We start from the raw sequence: 20000 nt of genomic DNA on the forward strand, positions 1-20000 counted from the left end.
ATTTGGCACAGATGACCTTTATATGACCATAATCGATAATCAACCTCGGGCCACCAAAATTTCTCCATTTTCCAAGATGGCCGCCAGTTTGTAATTGGACAGCTAGGCGGGAATAGAGGTGATAGGTCAGTTGGTGATACAAGCATGAAATTTGGTACAGATGACCTTTATATGACCATAATCGATAATCAACCTCGGGCCACGCAAAATTCCTCCATTTTCCAAGATGGCCGCCAGTTTGCAATTTGGACATACGTTTTGGACTACAACAATTTGCGGGGTCTATAAAACTTAGAATTTCCCCTAATTTTGGTATAAGATATGTCCTGGAGGTATTTCTACCAAGTGAGATAAAACAATAACATTAGGTTCCAATATGGCGGCATATTTTTCAATATGGCTGCTGAGAAATTGCATAAATGTACATCTGCTCATGGTTAATCCACAGTTGGTGATGCTCATGGTTAATCCACAGTTGGTGATACAAGCATGAAATTTGGTACAGATGACCTTTATATGACCATAATCGATAATCAACCTCGGGCCACGCAAAATTCCTCCATTTTCCAAGATGGCCGCCAGTTTGCAATTTGGACATACGTTTTGGACTACAACAATTTGCGGGGTCTATAAAACTTAGAATTTCCCCTAATTTTGGTATAAGATATGTCCTGGAGGTATTTCTACCAAGTGAGATAACATTAGGTTCCAATATGGCGGCATATTTTTCAATATGGCTGCTGAGAAATTGCATAAATGTACATCTGCTCATGGTTAATCCACAGTTGGCGATACAAGCATGAAATTTGGCACAGATTACCATTATACCACCCTAATTGATAATCAACATTAGGCAACGCATTTTTCAAGATGGTTTGCAATTGGACCTATACGTTTTTCAATATGGCTGCCGAGAAATTGCAGAAATATAGGCCTATATGGTTATTCCACATGAGCTTGTAACACATGCATTTGTAAATTACCATACACATAATCCATTTATGGCACATTTTAAAGTAGGTAGGTAGATAAGTAATAAGTATACAGAGATTGGCCTACTGGCAGTATCATATTCTGTCCTCTTGGATGTATATTCAACCAGTGTTTCCCAGGCTGCACCACGGGGAGGTTTCTGTATATTCAGCCCATATTTTTTTTTTTTTTTTTTTTTACATTTTAAAGTGATTTGAATGATTTTGAATGACCTAAGTTCAAATAGGGTGACATATGTTAAATATTATTATATCACCATACACAAACTTGCATCCCATAAAGCTTAGTGCTTTTTTTCTTCTTTTTTCTTTTTTTCTTTTTTTCTTTTTTCTTCTTTTTTTTCCAGTATACTGTACTAGCAACTGCAACCACAGAGGTGTGTGCAAATAAGCCCAGACTTAAAACATTTGCAGCGGCCACAACATTCCTTTTTACAACCACATCGCGTCAGCTCCTGGCATGATTTGGCCACTGCTGGAAGATCTGTCCAGTGTGGAAGCCAGGTTCTGTCCGTCTGGTGCCATCCCCAGTGGATTGGACTTGGCAAAACAGGACTGCACAAGAGTGACTGGCCCCATATATGTCCTGCTTGGTATGCAGCTCTCTTGCAATGTTCCTTTAGAGCAGCACTTGTTGGTGGAATGCAATCATATAATCGCTGCTTTCTAGCAAACAAGTCCAGTCGTGCCTCATTCACTTCCTTGTAGGAACTACTTTTATCGTACATGAGTACTACGAACTCCTCAAGGACTTGCATGTCTTCATCGGTTACTGCAACAGGTGTTGAACCTAATTTGGTAAAGACTGGGGATATTTTATCAAACACATTCCATGTCTGCCATGCTGACCTTTTCCCCTTTCCATGGAAGGACGAAACAGTATCACATCCGCTGAATGCATGGAAGAAGGGAAGACCTGATGTCTTTGATCCCATAGCTGATGCAATTTCATGAATTGGGATCCATCTGCGGTCTTTCCCCCGGCCAAAGTCAATCCACAGCTTTTTCAAGCCAAGTCTTTGAAAAAGGGAAACTGCTATGACAACAACATCAGTATCTGAGCTGCAGATGATGGCATCTGACACACCATGATTTGCAGCATAGGCGGCATGAAGGAACATCCTTGTGTCAGCTTCCTCGTGAGTGCAACCTTGTAAGTCAGACACATCTTGCTCATCCAAGTTGCAAAGTACTGCATTTCCCATTGTGACAGTAGTGCAAGTCTGTGTGTCCATGGAAGCAATTTTATGTGCCAGAAACTCAAAGAGTTCCGTTTTATTGAGATCATTCCTGAGGAAACTGGCCCAGTTAGTAGGTGTCCTGATTCCACCACCTACTCTGCGCCGCACTCCAGTGCCTCGTTTCTGCCTTGTTTGGGATTTCAGACTGTCTTCCTTGTAGACATCAAACACTATGTGAAGTTGTTGGTGACCGTTTGCATATTTGTGCAATTTTTGCAAGACTTCATTAATTGCATAGGACTCAAATGTTGAACCACTAGAGGGACGTAGGGAATTTACCAAAGCAGCACCATCAATTATTATGGCATCAGCAGGAGGTTCTCTATCAGGCACACTGGTCACATGTTTTTCCAGCAAAGGTAGAAGTTGGGACTTCTGCCCTAGGTGCATTTGTCCAGCTCTGGCCAGAGCAGGTGGAGAACTCTGGTTTTCATGCTGGAAGAACTCTTCTAGGTCACAGTCTCGATTCTGACATGATATAAAAAGGCGCGAGAAGAGACGGTAATCATCTTTCAGTGTTTGCAATTTTTCTTTGTCTTTTGAAACACTAGGCTTGGATTTTCGACTGAACAGGGGCACCTTGTTCTTTCGAATAGGGTCATAAAACCTTCTTGGGGTTTTGAGTTGCTCTTTGAATTCTGTCAACTGTTTCTTTCCAAGAGTTTCAAGAGATTTCAAAGACTTGCTAACATTGGTGTCTACTATTTCGTGGGTGTCTAGCACAAGTAAGTCAGTCGAATCCTCCTCAAATGGGTTTCCCATTTCAAGAAAGACTTTCTTCAGGTTCCTCACTTTCTCTTTGAAATCTTTCTGTATGCACTCAACATCTTCGAGGTGTTTTTTAGTTGACTGTGTTTCAAAAGGCTCATTTTCAAATTCTTCAATAAGGCGACTCACTTCTGGTCCAGACACAGTCCATCTTCGAAGGGCAGCTTCATCTTCCAAAAGGCCAATAGCTCCACCATCTCCTTTCACATGAGCATTGTTTTGTTCATGTGCTTGGTCAATAGCAATAGATGAAAATGGGCGAGCTGTTTTATGCACAGTGAATTTGCCTTGTAAAAACTGGGCAAATGTGTTGCTGTCTAGGGTCTCCATGTCTCTCAAATGAACTGAAAGCCATCTGGCGTAGTGAACGTGATCCAGGGCAAAAAAGAAAGGAAGGAGTTCCTGTAGGACATCTTTGTAAAGTTCAAAGTTAGACTCACGGTATGACCTGATGAATAGGAGAACAAGGAGCTCTAGTCGAAGCACAAGGTTCCAAAAGTGGAATTGTGGACTCTCTGACTCACGTCTTGAGATCCATTGTTCGAAACTCTCAACATCTGTATCCTCTGCTTCTTGCAGATATTTTCCATATGCTGTCTTACACAACTGGTAAAGACTGCAGGCTGTGACCTGGTGTGCTAGGCGAGTCTTTTTCACATGTGAGGCATGAATAAATGATTCTGCTGTTCCTGCAGAGGCTACCTCTGCTTCTGTTAGCGCTATGGTCCACCCACTGTCTTTGAGGATATCACCTAGCATCTTGAGGGCGCACATTTCCAAATGTAGTCCTCCAAACATTATGACCACTTCTCCATACAAGTCAGGCCATTTCCACTGTACCTGTTTTGCGATGGCAAAGAGTGGCTGATCAACTGCCATTACTGGAACCTGACCTGGGTTCAGAAAAGTCGTGGTTGTCTTTGCCAAATCCATGGCGTGTTTGATCATAGCAACAGAATGTGCCAATTCCGGGAACAGAGGCATCATTGCAGACAAGGTTATTTCAAATTGTGCATGTCTTTCCTTGGAAGCATGATGTGCAGACCAGGATAGTGAAACTGTCTCTTCTGTATCCATTGACAAAGAGACCTTTTTGAGCCATTGATACTCTAGACAAAGTTGTTTTGGAAGCATAAGCTGACTGTGTCCTACACTCTCTTCTGATAATGGGACTGGATTGCTTTGTCCAAATGAGGCAGGAGGCACATTTGTGTAGTAATCAGGGAGGCATGGAACCTTCTTTGATTTTGTTCCTGATTTCTGGATCTGTGGCAAAATTCTGACCTCCCCTCTGCTGTCACCATCTGGGTGCTGAAAAAATGACAACCCTGTTCCATGGAAAGATGACTTTGAAGTTGTTGAACTCGGATTGTGGTCCAAGTTGTCAACAGCACAGGTTGTGAACAGTCCTTTTCTAAGCAAGTTTGGACAAACCACACCTTCATCTTCAGCTCTGATGACAACTGCTGTTCCCAAATCCTTTGTAATTTCTATGACCCTGTCATAGCTTATACTTAGGCCATATTTGTGCAGGAGATCAATCAAATGACGCTTTCTTGTTTTGGCATATATCAGAAGGCCAATGTAAATAGGAAATGGTGGTTCTCTGAATGTGGAATGATATGATGAAGTTTGGCTTTTGCGACAGTTATACTGCAAAAGTTGTGCTAGAGCCACATCAGCTTGTGTGACATCTGACTCTAGTTGGGATTCAATATTTACACCATTCTGCAGCACGCTAACAAATTTGAGCAAACTGGATGGCACTGATTCCTTTTGAGATTCCTCTGTAAGTTCTCCTGTAAATTCACATTTATGCTCAAGCATTTGTTTCCTTATTATCATAGCAGTTTTCACAACAGTCTGTGCAGTCTGTGCGTCAAATGCTGTGGCAAGGGCAGTTCCAACACTTTGCTTGTAGGCAAACCAGATTTCTTTCCCCTTGTTGTATGGCTCAAGCTCTGGTATGCGTGCAACAATTTGCTCTTTCAGTCTTGTACGATTAACAGAAGAAGCATCAACATTCATTTTATCAAGACGATTTTTGTATATATTATACAAGTCCAGCAATCTGAAATAGCAAGATCCTTCGGTTTGAAGACGTTTTTCCCTGATGAATATTTCAAGTTCAGCTAAAGCATAAGCATATGCTTCTTGCTTGTGTGTTCCTTCATTGGAGTCTGTATTTTGTGAGCTAAGCCTAGCTCTTTCTCTGTTGTACACTCTTGTTAAACATACAATATGGTACTTGTACTCTTGGGAAACTACGTCTCCAACACTGAGCTTTGCCAGAAGGTTATCGTCCAGCAGGTTTTGGGCAATTCTCTGCAGCTTGGTAGTCATTGTGAGAGACATCGCTTCTCTCAGATTCTTCTTTGTGTCTGTCTGGTTACATATGAAACACTCTCCTGTCGTTTCATAATCAGCTTCTGCAGAAGTCTTATTAAGGCTGCTGCGAGTGAACTTAGCACAAGGTACTTCACACTTCTCTTCTGATGACTTGGACTTCCTTTTTCTTTCCAATTTTGTTGCTTTAAACTTCAGTTTACATGAATCATGGTATGTGGCTTTGTTCCTCTCAAGTGTCAACTGAATTCCATCACCGTCATCAAGTCGCTTGGGGTCAAACATTATTGGCATGCAATTCAGTTCGTAAAACTGGGGAATATTGGTAGCCAATGTCACATAACCACTGCTAGTGGCATCAATTAGCTTCTCAACTGTAGAACGCTGGCACAAACAGCACAAATTCCAATAGGTTGTACTAGATGTACTGTTTTCCTGTGATGAACATGATGGCATTTCTGCCTGTGTGTCCATTGCAATTTCGTAGGCCGAGGGTTTATCCTTTTACCACCAATGAAAAAAAAAGATACACTTTACAGTATGGGATACAACTGGGCTCAGATAATAACATGACTATCCTACCCCCAGTCCGATCATTCATCCAATGCTATTTAATTCCTGTGTGATCTGTACACCGTCCGAAAGACTAAAGCCCCGTCTTCCTTGGCTCGGCTCTCCCGCGCTGGCACATCCTGTCAATTCAGGTGCGGCTGTTTAAGTTTAATTTGGGGCAACCTAAACAACATTTAGGAAACTAGAAAAAATATTAATTAATAGCTAGCATTGAACCCCATGCTGAGTCTCACAGCTATAGTGTCAACCAGTGTGCCCTGGTAGTGCAATGACACTATACAATACTTAAAAATTGTCAATTGGGCTGGGCAGATTTTGAAAACCTGTCAGCCATCTTGAAATATTCAGGAATTCTGCGTGGCCCAAGGTTGATTATGAATTAGGGTGGTATAAAAGTGATCTGTGACAAATGTTTATCACCAACTGTGAACCATGAACAGTACATTTATGCAATATTGGAACCCAATATTGGAACCCAATATATATATTCTTTATTGTACTTAGTAGAAATACCTCCAGAACATATTCTCTTATAACAAATTGTGGGGAAATAAAATATTTACAGCCCCAGCAAGGTCATATAGTCCAAAACGTATTTACAGTTGCAGCCATTTTTAAAACTGGCGGGCCACCTTGAAAGAATTGGAATTCTGCGTGGCCCGAGGTTGATTATCGATTAGGGACATATGAAGGACATCTGTGCCAAGTTTCATGCTTGTATCACCAACTGTGGATTAACCATGAGCATCACCAACTGTGGATTAACCATGAGCAGATGTACATTTATGCAATTTCTCAGCAGCCATATTGAAAAATATGCCGCCATATTGGAACCTAATGTTATTGTTTTATCTCACTTGGTAGAAATACCTCCAGGACATATCTTATACCAAAATTAGGGGAAATTCTAAGTTTTACAGACCCCTCAAATTGGTGTAGTCCAAAACGTATGTCCAATTGCAAACTGGCGGCCATCTTGGAAAATGGAGGAATTTTGCGTGGCCCGAGGTTGATTATCGATTATGGTCATATAAAGGTCATCTGTAACAAATTTCATGCTTGTATCACCAACTGACCTATCACCTCTATTTCCCGCCTAGCTGTCCAATTGCAAACTGGCGGCCATCTTGGAAAATGGAGGAATTTTGCGTGGCCCGAGGTTGATTATCGATTATGGTCATATAAAGGTCATCTGTGCCAAATTTCATGCTTGTATCGCCAACTGTGGATTAACCATGAGCAGATGTACATTTATGCAATTTCTGGCGGCCATCTTGGAAAATGGAGGAATTTTGCGTGGCCCGAGGTTGATTATCGATTATGGTCATATAAAGGTCATCTGTACCAAATTTCATGCTTGTATCACCAACGGAACTATCACCTTTATTCCCGCCTAGCTAATAGTCCAAAACGTATTTACAGTTGCAGCCATTTTTAAAACTGGCGGGCCACCTTGAAAAAATTGGAATTCTGCGTGGCCCGAGGTTGATTATCGATTAGGGACATATGAAGGACATCTGTACCAAATTTCATGCTTGTATCACCAACTGAACTATCATGCATTGAAAACAGCTATTTCCCGCCTAGCTACCATAGCAGATGTAGGACCCATCATAGGGATGGATGCAGTGGAATTAGGAGTCCTAATTGGCGGAGACCAATATTGGAAAATGGTCACAGGAAAAATGGAGAGACTGAATGAATAGTTGCACTGGAAAGTGTATTTGGATGGCTGGTGCAAGGAGAAGTCACCACGCTAAATATCATAACTGAAGTTGTGGACATTGAAGTGATGCACATCAGCGATCGGAGAGGAACAGGCACTGTCAGATCAGTTACGACTTTTGGGAAATCGAATCCCTTGGAATCCACATGAAATAAATGCATTCTGAGAAGGAAGACGTGGCCGTCATGGCTTTCCCACTATAGACTGAGGAAGAAATGCCACTTGACAGCTTTCAAATCAGCCTCATGATGGCGCTACAACAGGCCAAGTTCACACACACACACACACACACACACACACACACACACACACACACACACACACACACACACAAACCCAAACAAACATGTTTAAATTACTCCTATACATTTTGCCAAACATCACACACTCTCCTATCCTCCTGGTGGAGACCTGTGCCCAGAAGGGCACTTTTTCTAGTTAATTTCTGCATCTCTTAGGGCCCATTTAACCATATAATGCATTTGGATGACAGAAATGGCAGATCTGCAAGTTCAGTGTCTTGAATGAGATGTGCTGTGAGTTTGCATATCTGCTATTTTCCAGCATACGACCGTTGCACAGTGAAGTATAAACAAGGCTTTAGGATTTATAAGTCGTTTTTAGAATCCTCCTCAGGAGCATATCCACGGATATCCCAAGCCGTGCATATCCACGGATATCCCAAGCCGTGCATATCCACGGCCGTGCATGCCTATTCCCACTATAGGCTGAGGAAGAAATGCCACTTGACAGTTTTCAAAAAGTGATGACACCCATTGCAGAAATCTGCACGGCGTAGCACCTGGTAATTAAAAGCCTAACTTAATTTGCTCACTTCTTCATCGCAGCTCACTTCCAATATATTCTATATTCTGGGCTAGTGTGCTTCCACTGAGATAATTGGACTGCTTGAATTCTAGTTGACTTCGAGCATGTCTTTTTTTGTATTGCTACAGTATGTTTTGTTCTTGCTCTGGATGTAAATCGCTGTCTTCTCATTATCGCCTTGATTCTATGGTGACCTTGGTTGAAGCGGGGATCGAACCAGCGACCTTGTGATCCATACTGCCCCTTAAAACGAGTTTAAAAAAATGTGGTGCTTTTACATAAAACTGAGAATTGCATAGCTTCCCTTCCTCAAGATTTCATTTTACCATATTTTCTTCCCCCCCTCACAGTCCAATGTTCCCCAGCTTGTGGCTAGTGTAGGAATTTGATGGAAGACCAATAGCCCAATCTACTTCTTTCCACTCAGTAACCCTCTTCTTGTTGTACAAGTAGCTTCTTTTTCCAGATAGATTTATAATTGTAATTGATTAATTTACAACTGTACAAAATGGTATTTTACAGGGTTACAAAACAAACCCCCAAAAAAGCAACAAAAAAAAACTAACTGAAACAATGCTGAAATAGCCTTGACACAATCAAATGACCAAAAAAATTGAACAAATAAAAAGATTTGAGTTCGTCCTCTGTATAAAAAGTAAAGTGCATTATCTAAATTTAAGTAGAACAGAAAGACATGCAAGTTGTGATTCAGAGAGCACTCTGCCTGCAAGTGTGGCGATGGCTGTTTTCAGCAAACTGTAGGGTAGATGGTCATGCACATGTTAAAACAGCCCTGCATGCTTGAAGAAAATGTAATTTCATGACAATTAATAATAAATTATTAACAGCAAAAACTCAAATGTCTCTTGACATGTGATTGCATACATACAGTGTATTCTAGTTACTGTACATACACGCCACACAAAGTTGGCTTTAAAATGTTATTACTCCGATATTACATTTAGAATTATGGTTGCTATGAAATACTCCAATGAATATTTAAATTTGTGTGTGTGCAGTAAACCTGGCAAAAATCACACTGATTCTTAAACATGAGGCTTACGTCTTGAACAGAGCTGGACTTTGGGAGGAGTTTTGTCTCCATTTTAGCTAGTTCCACGCCAGTGTTGCATGTGAAAATAGTTTACAAGGTTGCGACACGATAAGATGTGAGTTGTTGATCACCTATTTTTGGCACTGGCACACAACTGGGTATAAATTAAGTTTTAGACCATCCACTTTAAGTGCAATACATACAAGAAAGAATCAGGGAGAAACAAACAGGTAAGTCGGATTACATTACATCTTATGATTAAAAAATTGTCAGCTTCATCTTATGCTGTTGGATGGACACTTAAAAATAAATTACAGAGGGGGAAAGAGAGCAAGATAAACAGCCTCTAAACCACCGATACAGAATCAGATATACACAATGAAAGTCAGTGCATCAGCTGCAGACTTCCAAAAACACTTTGGGAACCCCTGTCATTAATTCTAACTAACTTGTTGTCAAACAGCAGAAATTCCCCAGTTTCCTTGTTGGTGAACAAAGAGAGGTAGCAGAAAAATATCCAACACATTCCATGTGCTGGTTGCAATAACTTAAAGAATGTCCAGGATGACCCCAGCAGTGACAAGAGCCTTACATTTTTGTCTCCGTCACAGAGTGACACATGCTCTTCCATTGGACATTTTTTCATTCACAAAATAGAGTAGTGTAGTACAATGTAACTGGTGGCTATTAGAAGCAACTTAATCCTGTAGATAATATTCTGATACATAGGTTAGAGTCACCCCTACTTTCCTTGTTTAGTAAGATATAATATCACAGAAGCCAAGAGCAGGCTGTCTCTTGATTTGCCAATGCTGACATCCATCTGTGGGTGTCGCGTCAGAAGGATTTCACAGGATCAAGAAGTATTCATAAATAACATGGCATTCCCAGTTTTGCACGTGTCCATCTTCCGCCGTGTCAGGGCAGACGGTTAATCTGGGGTTAGTTCAGTTCAGTTTGAAAGTCAGTCAGTGGAGCATGTCAAGAAAGAAGGTATGTGATGGGCTATCTGTGAGCAGCTGGAGGGATGGGGGAGTAATCCTCATTTACGTCACCTGCAAAGAAAGAAAGGCAAAAATAAAATATCTATTTGCTGCAGCGCGCGCACGCACACGCACGCACGCACACGCACACACACACACACACACACACACACACACACACACACACACACACCTTGTGTATATGTGGTGGCATCTCCTCCTCAGAGCCCTCCTCTGGTACGGAATCATGGTGCCGTGGGGCTGCCTGGTCATCCTCTGCCCACCCTCCCATGGGAACATGTGCAGACCTCACCACCCTGCCACCTGAACCTAAGGAATCTGGAAAACAAAGAGAGGCAAAAGCATTAATGGGACAATTGCCGTTATTGGTTTCCCTGTGACATAATGTGGGTCAATACATCATCATCATACTGTACTGCAAGACTCAAAGCTTGAAATTGTCAGTGCAACCACACAATTTCCCAGATTTGCGACTTTCTAGTTTCTAGTTATGATCTTGACAACCTACAAATCCTCAAATCCACACGTAGTCCAGAGTCTACATTGATAACTAGTACTACCATACTTCTATAACCATAACTACCTGTGGTGGTTCCTCTGTAGCCACGCTGGCTGCTGCTCTGTAGCGGCGGACCCTCCTGGCCTGTGTTGGTACTACACCTAGCTGAGGCCGAGTTGGGAATGGCACTGGGGCTGGGGACTGCGGTGGGGAAGGTGTGTGACCGCGGGAAGTGTCTGGAGTGAGGGTTGGGCTCACTTCTGACCTCGTCAGGGACGCTGTCACCACTGTCGTCGCTATCCTGTCTGTGCCATGTGTGACGAGACAGCTCGCCACGGGACTGCTGCTTGTGGAGCTACAGGGGCATGTAAAAGGGGTATTGTCACATAGTCAGAATCATTTTTGTCTTGCACTTTCTTTCCAACACAAAGAGACACACTTCTCTGCATCTCAAACACACGCACACACCTACCTCATGCATGTAGAGTGCATGGATGCTCATCTCAGTGGAGGCATACTCTGATAGAACCAAACTGGTCAGCTGTCCCTCCCATGCACTGCTGCCTGAGCTGATCGTATGTGCATCAGTCCTGAAAGAGTGAATGGGTGAGGGAGGAATGAAGTCAATGGATAAAATTAAAATGAAGAGTACAGCCTTTAGAATACATTTATACTCATCAACAATAACATAATTATTGTCAAGTTAACAATGCTCAAAAATTTGTTTAAAGAAATGTAATCTTACCCAGAGCCTGCCATTGGCCTGCTTGTGACTGAGGCGTGGCCAATGCCCCTCTGAGCAGCACTAAAGCTGCCTCTCAGGTGAAGACTGCTACTGACTGGAGAAAGGGAGCGCAAGGCCGACGCCCCCTCGCCAATGCCGGCGGCAGTGTGATTGGTCAAAGAGCCATCCCGGCCAAAATGAACAGAGGCTAATGTGGGTGGGCCTGCCAAGAGATTGGCAACGAGACTCCTTGGCTATGGGAGACAGGTAGAGACAGAGAGAGAGAAGAGGTGCATAAATCAAACATGCATGTTTTACTCCTCTAAAGAGTTGAAGATGTCCAACAATACAATTTACTTTTTTGTGTGTCCATACCTCAGACTGGGACAGTGAGGTGAATGTATGTGTGTCTGTAGGGGCCCCGGTAGCCTCTCTTTGGACCCGTTCTTTAAGCTGACTAATGAAGTGATTGGTCTCATGAGGAGGCTGCCACTGGGGGTTGGTAATGGCAAAGTGCATCAGAGACAGCTCTGTCTTCCCATTCTCTGCCTGCTGGTAGATCGACGCCTCTGTCTTCCCTTCTGACATCCACTAGAGTGGGAGAGGAGGTAAAACAGACAATGATTTTTAACAGTGTTGCCCTGATATAAGTGTGTATTTAACATTGTTCCGTGGCTTTGCACATGGCATTGTTTGATTGTTCTAGGTTATTTACAGTATTTTGGAATACTTCAGTCTATTTCCCTCCACTTGCATCTCACACACACACACACACACACACACACACACACACACACACACACACACACACACACACACACACACACACACACACACACACACACACACACACACACACACACACACACACACACACACACACACACACACACACACACACACACACACACACACACACACAAACACAAACACCAACAACCCTTTGGCCTCCATTCCTGTCATTTCACTAGTGTTCATGACTTTTACTATGATCTTGCACTTGTAAGACGCTCTGGTTAAGAGCATCTGCTAAATGTCTAGATATAAATAAGAAGCCTGGCTAAAAGGGTGTAAAACCTATTGTATTTTTAGTATTCCAGGTTGTGTGAAGGACCTCAGAAAATCCAAACAGACTTACTGTGTTGGCTGATGCAAGTGAGCGGAAACTGTGTTTTTGTCATATTTCTTTAATTTACCCAGGGTAGGTAGGTATGCTAAGCACTAGTTTTCAACAACGCTGAACTGGGTGTGGGCAGCATAAGGAGAACCTTATATTGCTAATATTATTTTTCCTTGAATTAAAGGAAACATTGAAAGAAATTGGGGTTTGTTTGGGGGAAAAAATTAATTGGGGGATGAAAATCCAACAGCAGGACACACTGTACATCTCTCTCATCCAAACATACTGTATGTGCAAGTTCTAACACAATGAATGTGTGCATGTGTGAGTGTGTCTCACCGCCGGGTGTCCATGTTGCCTAATATCCATCTGAGCAAAGGAGCAGGTGTCTCCCACCCCAATCACCTCCACAGTGAAGTTCCTAAAGAAGTCAATGATCTCCAGAGACTTTCTCCTCAGGGAGAAGATCAGGATGAAGGGAGTCACTACTGGACTGATCAGCTCCTCCAGGATAAAAACCTGGAATGCATGCAGAGAGGAGAAAAGAGAAGTTATGATCCTCCTTCAAATGAGTCATCACAGAGAGCCTAACAAAAACTACCATTCAGCAGTTATAAAACCACTCCCATGCACTTTCATTAGCCAAAAATCTACATTCTGAAAAAGGCTCAAAGTTATTATGAAATTTGCATCTACTCCATCTACTACCCAAATTGTTTTCTTTTCTTGCACCTCAAAAAGGCAGCACTACAGTACTGCATAAAAAAGGACAGTGCACACTGCACACACATCTGCCCAGGTGCAGACAAGCAACAGTTTACATCAAGAGATCTCTTGATCGAAATGTTGAACACAATAAAACAGTGGAACTTATTTGTCACCAGTGTGTGAACTCCATTTTCTTTTATGAGCACTACATTACTCACAGCCTTGTACTGGAAGAGCTGAGAGAACTGGTCACGGGTCTCATATCTGTGTGCATTTCCCTGCCAGTGGTCTGGCATGTAATGAATATGAGCCAGGATCACCCTCAACAGCTGCTCAGGACAAAACACCATGTGCTTGTCAGGAATGAATGACCTGTGGGAAAATAAAGGGGAGAGATTGACAGGCTTTGAGTTAATGGACAGGAAATGTAGAGAGGAAGTCCGGAATGTACAAATGTAAAGCCGATGACAGTGACAGAATCCACCAGGCGTACTGACTGGCAGTGACTTCTACCTGCAGACAGTGACACACACTCCAAGCAGTGTGATGGATGAGAGAACATGCTCCACGGCAAGAACGTCCTCGTCATAGATCGTCAGGGCGATAAGAACAGCCAGGAGCGAGCCAGCGAAGAATGCTACATTCTTAGCCACCACAGTCAGCAGTGGGGACAGAAAACAGTTCATATACTTGGATGAAGCCTAAAAGGGAGTAAAAAAAGAAGGGGAAAAAACAGGAACATAGAAAACAAGGAAATGGGAGTTTATATTGAAACAGATTCACGTGCAGTACTTAAATCAGTAGTTCTCACACTTTCAAGATTTTTCCAAAATGTTCAAAAATAGCAGAAGTACAAGCTCGCAGAGCTGTTAAAATTTTGACAATCCTTTAATTATGACAAGAGCGTCTGCTAAATGCCTAAAATGACTATAATTTAGACGAGAAATGAAGTACAGGATACCTTGTATCCCTTGCTGAGACGTGACATGAGCTCATGGTCCAGCTCATTGAAGTGACGCAGATAACATCGACCATAGAGAGACCAGCACCTGGCTCCCAGAGAACCAGGCTCCCGCTTTATTACCTGCAAATGGACACATGCATACGCAAACGCACACAATTTTGTTCAGTAACTACACTACAGTACATCAATTCAGACATGAAATCTAACAGACTGGTTACCTCAGTGTAACTAAAGAAGGCGTAGAGGATCTGCCACACTAGAATGACTGGACAAAACAAAAGATTGGCAATGCCAATCCACAATATACGAGATGCCAGTTTGTCTGCCAACTCCAGCCTGTTTCCTCCTCTCTTGTACTCTTGCTTCAGACTCCATTCATTCTCAAACAGAGAGCCTGGAGTTGGACAGAGAGAAGGGGAGAAAAGGAGGTAAAATTACCCATAATTTATAATACAGGGCTTTGAATTAAACCAACACAGAACTAATGTAGACAACTGAAACTAACTTAGGCAACTGTTTGACAAAAGACCCTGTGTCCCAGTTCCAGTTAATGAACAGTTAAGATGGAAGTACCTGAATTTGTAGAATAGTAACTGCCAAAATATTATATGAAGATGAGTTTATAGTACACATTTTATTGTATAGACTAGAGTCTCAGTTCACACAGCTAGGCGCCGCACGCACGCACGCACACACGCACACACACCTGGTCCCCAAAAGAAGATGAGCTCAAAGTTGTACTTGAGACCACGCGTGTAGAACACAATCTCTCCAAGTAAGGGAGGTCGGAAACGTACAGGAAGGAGTGACTTATTCACCATGGCAACCTGAAGAGACAGGAAGACAGGTGACATCATGCCACGTTTACAGCAGGTGGTCGTGTCAGTGCTAAAAGGTTACAGCAGAATATCAGATTATGCAGTCTGCTGACAATACACCCTCACACACATATTCCCACACATGCACATTACTGTACCATGTAGTTTTTGAAGCGGAGGATACGGTGGTAGATGTCGAGTTCTGACAGTTCCTTCTTATGAATGCAGATCTGGTGTTCCTTCTGGATCTCCACGATTCTGGCTTGAACTTCTTGCCACGTTGCGTAGGGCAGCTCTGACTGGAGAATGCAGCACAGTGAGGGTTAGAGGCAAACATAACATATAATATGGAGTAATAAACACTGTAGTTACAGATACGAAAACATAAACAAACAGGCAGCAGGAAAGTCCAGACTCCTCTCCAGACTCCAACTCATAATGTGCAATGGTCTCAAGGCTCAACCATAATGTTTTCAGATCAGCTGTGATTATTGCGAACGCAGTGAGCACTTACTATGAGACCTAGCAGATCATGTCTGTGCGTGTGTGTGTCCCCCCTTTGTGCCCATATATGGAGCTACGTCCAAATATGGAGTGTGTTGCATACTGTCTGTCTGTCTGTCTGTCTGTCTGTCTGTCTGTCTGTCCCGCTTTTGTGCCGATATATGGAGCTGAGTGATTTGTGTCACCATGACTCAGCCATAACCATATAAGGAGTCCCCAAAGCAGCTATACGTCCAAAACCCAAATATGTACGAGCTGCGTTCGCTTCCCGCGTTTGCGCGTCTTACTGGTCATATCTAAAGGCCCAAGTAGCATTTTCTTCCGCTCTGTTATGATGTTAGCCATGACTTATTTAGTGCCCAGGTGGCCTGTGTTCATAACAAGCACATTAGTTAGTTATCCAGTAATGCACCAATATCCCTCAGACTATACTACTACTACTACTACTACTACTCTACTTTCAATTTACTAATATTAAAGGATGATTTCAGCCAGACAAAAATGGTCCCATATTATAATGAAGGCTGAAATGGCGTCCTTCAAGGAGGATTGTCACTAGCATTATGGCTGTAACAAATCTCTTTAGAGTGATATCCTTATACATAGTATTATGCATTCCTGGTCTCACCATGGTCATCTTGAGGGCACTGGTGTAGAAGGATCTGATGTCCCAGTAGCAGCAGACATTGTAGATAAACTTCACCAGTCGGTGCAGCCAGAACATGCCAGAGATCACCAACACGAAGATCACAAACGCGTTGTCACCGATACTGAGGAGAGAGACATTTCATGACTTTTAAAAGCATATCCACACAGTGAAAGGTATCAGATACGCCATCTAATTTTGCTTTAGTGGTGCTGATATTTCTCTAGGTCTAGTAATATCAAGTAGGTTACATATTTACTTGCTTTCCTTAAAGTTGTGATTTTTAAATAGTAGGCAGTGTGACGAAAGTGTTTTTCTTGTCAGTATCAATGGAGAAAGAATAGTATATGACATTTTAAAAGCAGGAGATTTGGACCACAGTCTCATACTGTGGCCTTTGCGAGCTAAACGTTTCACACCAGTAGGTCAAATATCACACTTATAAGTTCTATGTTGGCACACATAGTGTAAGGGAAATGCCACATGAGTAGCAAACCAGAGACAGATGAGGTGTGCTGTAACAGTCCCTTGTGCAATTATACTATTGTAAATAAATGCTTACTCAATCAAAAAAAATTGATCTGGAAAAGAAAAAGAGATAAAAGTTGGATTTTGTGGCTGTTGTTTAGTCACAAGCTATTGTTAGTACTTTTCATTGGAAAACTCACAGACAGACTTAGCCAGTTTCACTTTCACTTATTTTTTCTTTAAGAAAAATAGCTAATCTACAAGCTCACACAGCGTAAAAACATAAAAAGTTCAAATATGGTTTATTTCTACCCAACAGCAACAATGTTAGACAGAACAAAGGATTGATTACAGCAGGTACTGGAGTGTGATTCCATCCATCCATACCAGCATTCAAAAATGATCAGAGCTACTTGTACCCTGCCAGTTGTACCTTTAGAGAAAATCTCTGGAGTATTATATCTCACTTACCGGGCACTGCAAACGTCAATGGGGAGGAAAGCGTCAGGCAAGGTAACTTTAGAGGAGTCTGTGTGGTTCACAAACTTGTTGGCAAAGAGGATATCATAGTCCACACAGTTGGCCAGGAACACTGTGAAACCCACCACAAAAAGCAGCTGACTGGATGGAGAGAGACAGACAGATAGACAGACAGACAGACAAACAGAAAGAGTGTTCAATTGAAAGAGGAATAGAGACAGAGTACATGTCCTGTCTAAGCAGGGACATTACTATCAATGTTAACAAAAAGCATATTATGGAATATCCATCTTAACGGTCAGGATTTTAGAGTGTGGGGTGGGATATATACTGTACGCACACTAGTTCAAACAGCTCCCCCAGTAGCATACAGGTAAATCCATTCTTCTGGTGCAGGTTATAGACGTAAGAGAAGTTAAGGGCTATAACAACAATGGAAGAGACCGATCTTACCGGTATTGGAGTACAGAATGTTTTGTCTTCAATACAAAAGGCGGGTGGGTGAATTCACTGGACGAATGCAATCACAGATAAGGCACATGAGGAGAACATGGTATCAACAGAAAGCTGTATAAAATACACCTGGTGGGCAAATACAGCTAACAATAGGTGAACTGACTGATAATCATATTTTTAAAAAGGATATCCTCTGGAAAAACAGGTCCAGATTTTCTATATGATGCCATTGCGCTGCAAAAGAATTAAAGTTACATATTATAACTGTTAACATTATTATACGGTAATTAAACAGTATTGAGTAATCATAAGTACCATCTAAGTTTACTTTTATTTATACATCTTGTATGTGTGTGTGTGTGTGTGTGTGTGTGTGTGTGTGTGTGTGTGTGTGTGTGTGTGTCATACATTTAGCTCCATCGGGCACGTGCACCATCAGATTTTCGTCTCCCGGTGGAGAGTCACTGTAGGACGCCTCCAGACGCTGGTACTCCGTGTCAAAGTGTGCCATGGTAACAACTTCAGTCACATCAATCCACCACCAAGTCTGCAGCTACAGACTGGGCCAAAGAGAATTCAATGTAGAGCGATAGAAAAATCATGGGACTAGGTAATATACAATTATACAGTCATTATACAATATACATATTATATTATGTACAGCGGAAAATCATAAATGGCACGGCACGGGAAAAGAAACAATTAAGGAAGGTTACTGTCTACATACAGTATCACGTTAGAAAGGACAGTTAGTAGCCAGAAAAATAATGATCAACTCAGCTTTATCAGTCACACCCAGAGGGATTGGCGCTATATACCTAGAGAATAAACCACTCACTGCTTCCTTGATATTATCTGCAGGAAAAACACAGTTAACTTTCAGTATCTAGTATCTATTATAAAACGTTGTGGGCATGAATCCTAAGACTTCATGTGCCCACTCTTCTGGGTGCCAAAAATTTTCTTAGTGCCCACTCATCCCAGACTAGTGCCAAGTTTGTACAGTTCCTAGTCTTCCTGGTGCCCACTCTTCTCTAGTGCCCACCCTTCTCCTCCCCAAGTGACCACTCTGCCGGGTGCCCACTCTTCCTCCTCCAAGGTGCCCAGTTTTCCCTAATGGCCAGAATGTTTTTGTGCCCACCTTTCCTGTTACCAACCAATGCAGGTTTTCCCTCCATATTCGGATAGATTTTTTTTAAAGGTATCACTCAGGCATCAGTCAGTGTCATTCATGTACACTGACGCATGTTCGTTGCTCACGTGTGCGGTGTTGTATGTAACATTGCAATACACCATCAACAAGGTTTCCGTTTTATGATTGTGAAACAGCTGTGCTCATATGGCTGGAGGCCACCTAACCGTAGGAACTGTACAGTATGTTAGCACAATATAGCCTACAGTAAAAATATCAGGGTTGATTGATTGATTGATTGATTGATTGATTAATGTATGTATTGACAGTTTGCAGAATTACAGTACATTTCAAGTACAACTCAATACAATTGGACACTTAAGTTGATAATATCCAGTTGTAACCCTGGGTGTACAAAATAAACATTTGTACACTCTCAGACTCAGAGTGTGTTAGACTACTGTGTAGATATGCTCTGCTGCTCGGTGCTCACCTCCATTCTGCAGTACGACCTCCTCGCCTCTCCTGTTTATCCAACATTCCAAACTGCGAGCAAAACAGAAGCAAGGATCATTTTAAGGCTGTCTCCATACGACGGTCTTTCCTACGACACAAAGAGATCCAGGTGCGCATAAGGTGTTGTTGCGTTTCTTTGCACAGCACCTGGGCAACACAGGCTACAGCTAGCCTGATCTCGTTGCGAAATCATGTGTAGTTACAAATATATTAATAGGCTACAACACAGGATTAGATGTAGTGTTGTTGTTGGCGTTGATAGGTGCCAGCCAGGCCCGCTGCCCCTCTCACAAAAACACCACCACCATCGCCATCGTTTCACAAATCCAGACAGATAAAACCTTACCTTCTCAGCCTGTCTTCTGCCTATATCCGCCCGCACGACAATAATAATTCATAATGTAAAGGTTTATTTTTTAAGAGAGAGACTTGA

General features: G+C 42.2%; 2 protein-coding genes across 2 annotated transcripts in view; one reads left to right on the forward strand and one right to left on the reverse strand.

Moving 5' to 3' along the window:
• uggt1 (UDP-glucose glycoprotein glucosyltransferase 1) overlaps window positions 1-20000 on the forward strand; it is a 285869-nt gene that overhangs the window by 211411 nt on the left and 54458 nt on the right. The gene's annotated exons all lie outside the window — the stretch shown is intronic.
• The window catches only part of atg9a (ATG9 autophagy related 9 homolog A), an 11102-nt gene continuing 56 nt past the window's right edge, over window positions 8955-20000 (reverse strand). Inside the window, exons 1-20 of the mRNA XM_080784009.1 lie at window positions 19914-20000; window positions 19545-19597; window positions 18328-18479; window positions 18110-18153; window positions 17804-17868; window positions 17455-17604; window positions 16498-16639; window positions 15524-15664; window positions 15254-15374; window positions 14766-14941; window positions 14545-14667; window positions 14097-14284; window positions 13802-13955; window positions 13215-13394; window positions 12131-12346; window positions 11777-12009; window positions 11504-11621; window positions 11116-11386; window positions 10705-10850; window positions 8955-10583 (exon numbers count right to left, since the gene is read on the reverse strand). The exon at window positions 19914-20000 is cut by the window's right edge and continues 56 nt beyond it. Of these exons, the coding sequence (XP_080640135.1) occupies window positions 10575-10583; window positions 10705-10850; window positions 11116-11386; window positions 11504-11621; window positions 11777-12009; window positions 12131-12346; window positions 13215-13394; window positions 13802-13955; window positions 14097-14284; window positions 14545-14667; window positions 14766-14941; window positions 15254-15374; window positions 15524-15664; window positions 16498-16639; window positions 17455-17604; window positions 17804-17868; window positions 18110-18153; window positions 18328-18430 (2580 nt within the window). The 5' untranslated portion in view covers window positions 18431-18479; window positions 19545-19597; window positions 19914-20000 and the 3' untranslated portion in view covers window positions 8955-10574. The remainder of the gene's footprint in view (window positions 10584-10704; window positions 10851-11115; window positions 11387-11503; window positions 11622-11776; window positions 12010-12130; window positions 12347-13214; window positions 13395-13801; window positions 13956-14096; window positions 14285-14544; window positions 14668-14765; window positions 14942-15253; window positions 15375-15523; window positions 15665-16497; window positions 16640-17454; window positions 17605-17803; window positions 17869-18109; window positions 18154-18327; window positions 18480-19544; window positions 19598-19913) is intronic.

This window comes from Protomyctophum bolini, assembly GCF_963924005.1.
Source record: "Protomyctophum bolini genome assembly, chromosome: 15".
In the NCBI taxonomy this organism is placed as follows: Eukaryota; Metazoa; Chordata; class Actinopteri; order Myctophiformes; family Myctophidae; genus Protomyctophum; species Protomyctophum bolini.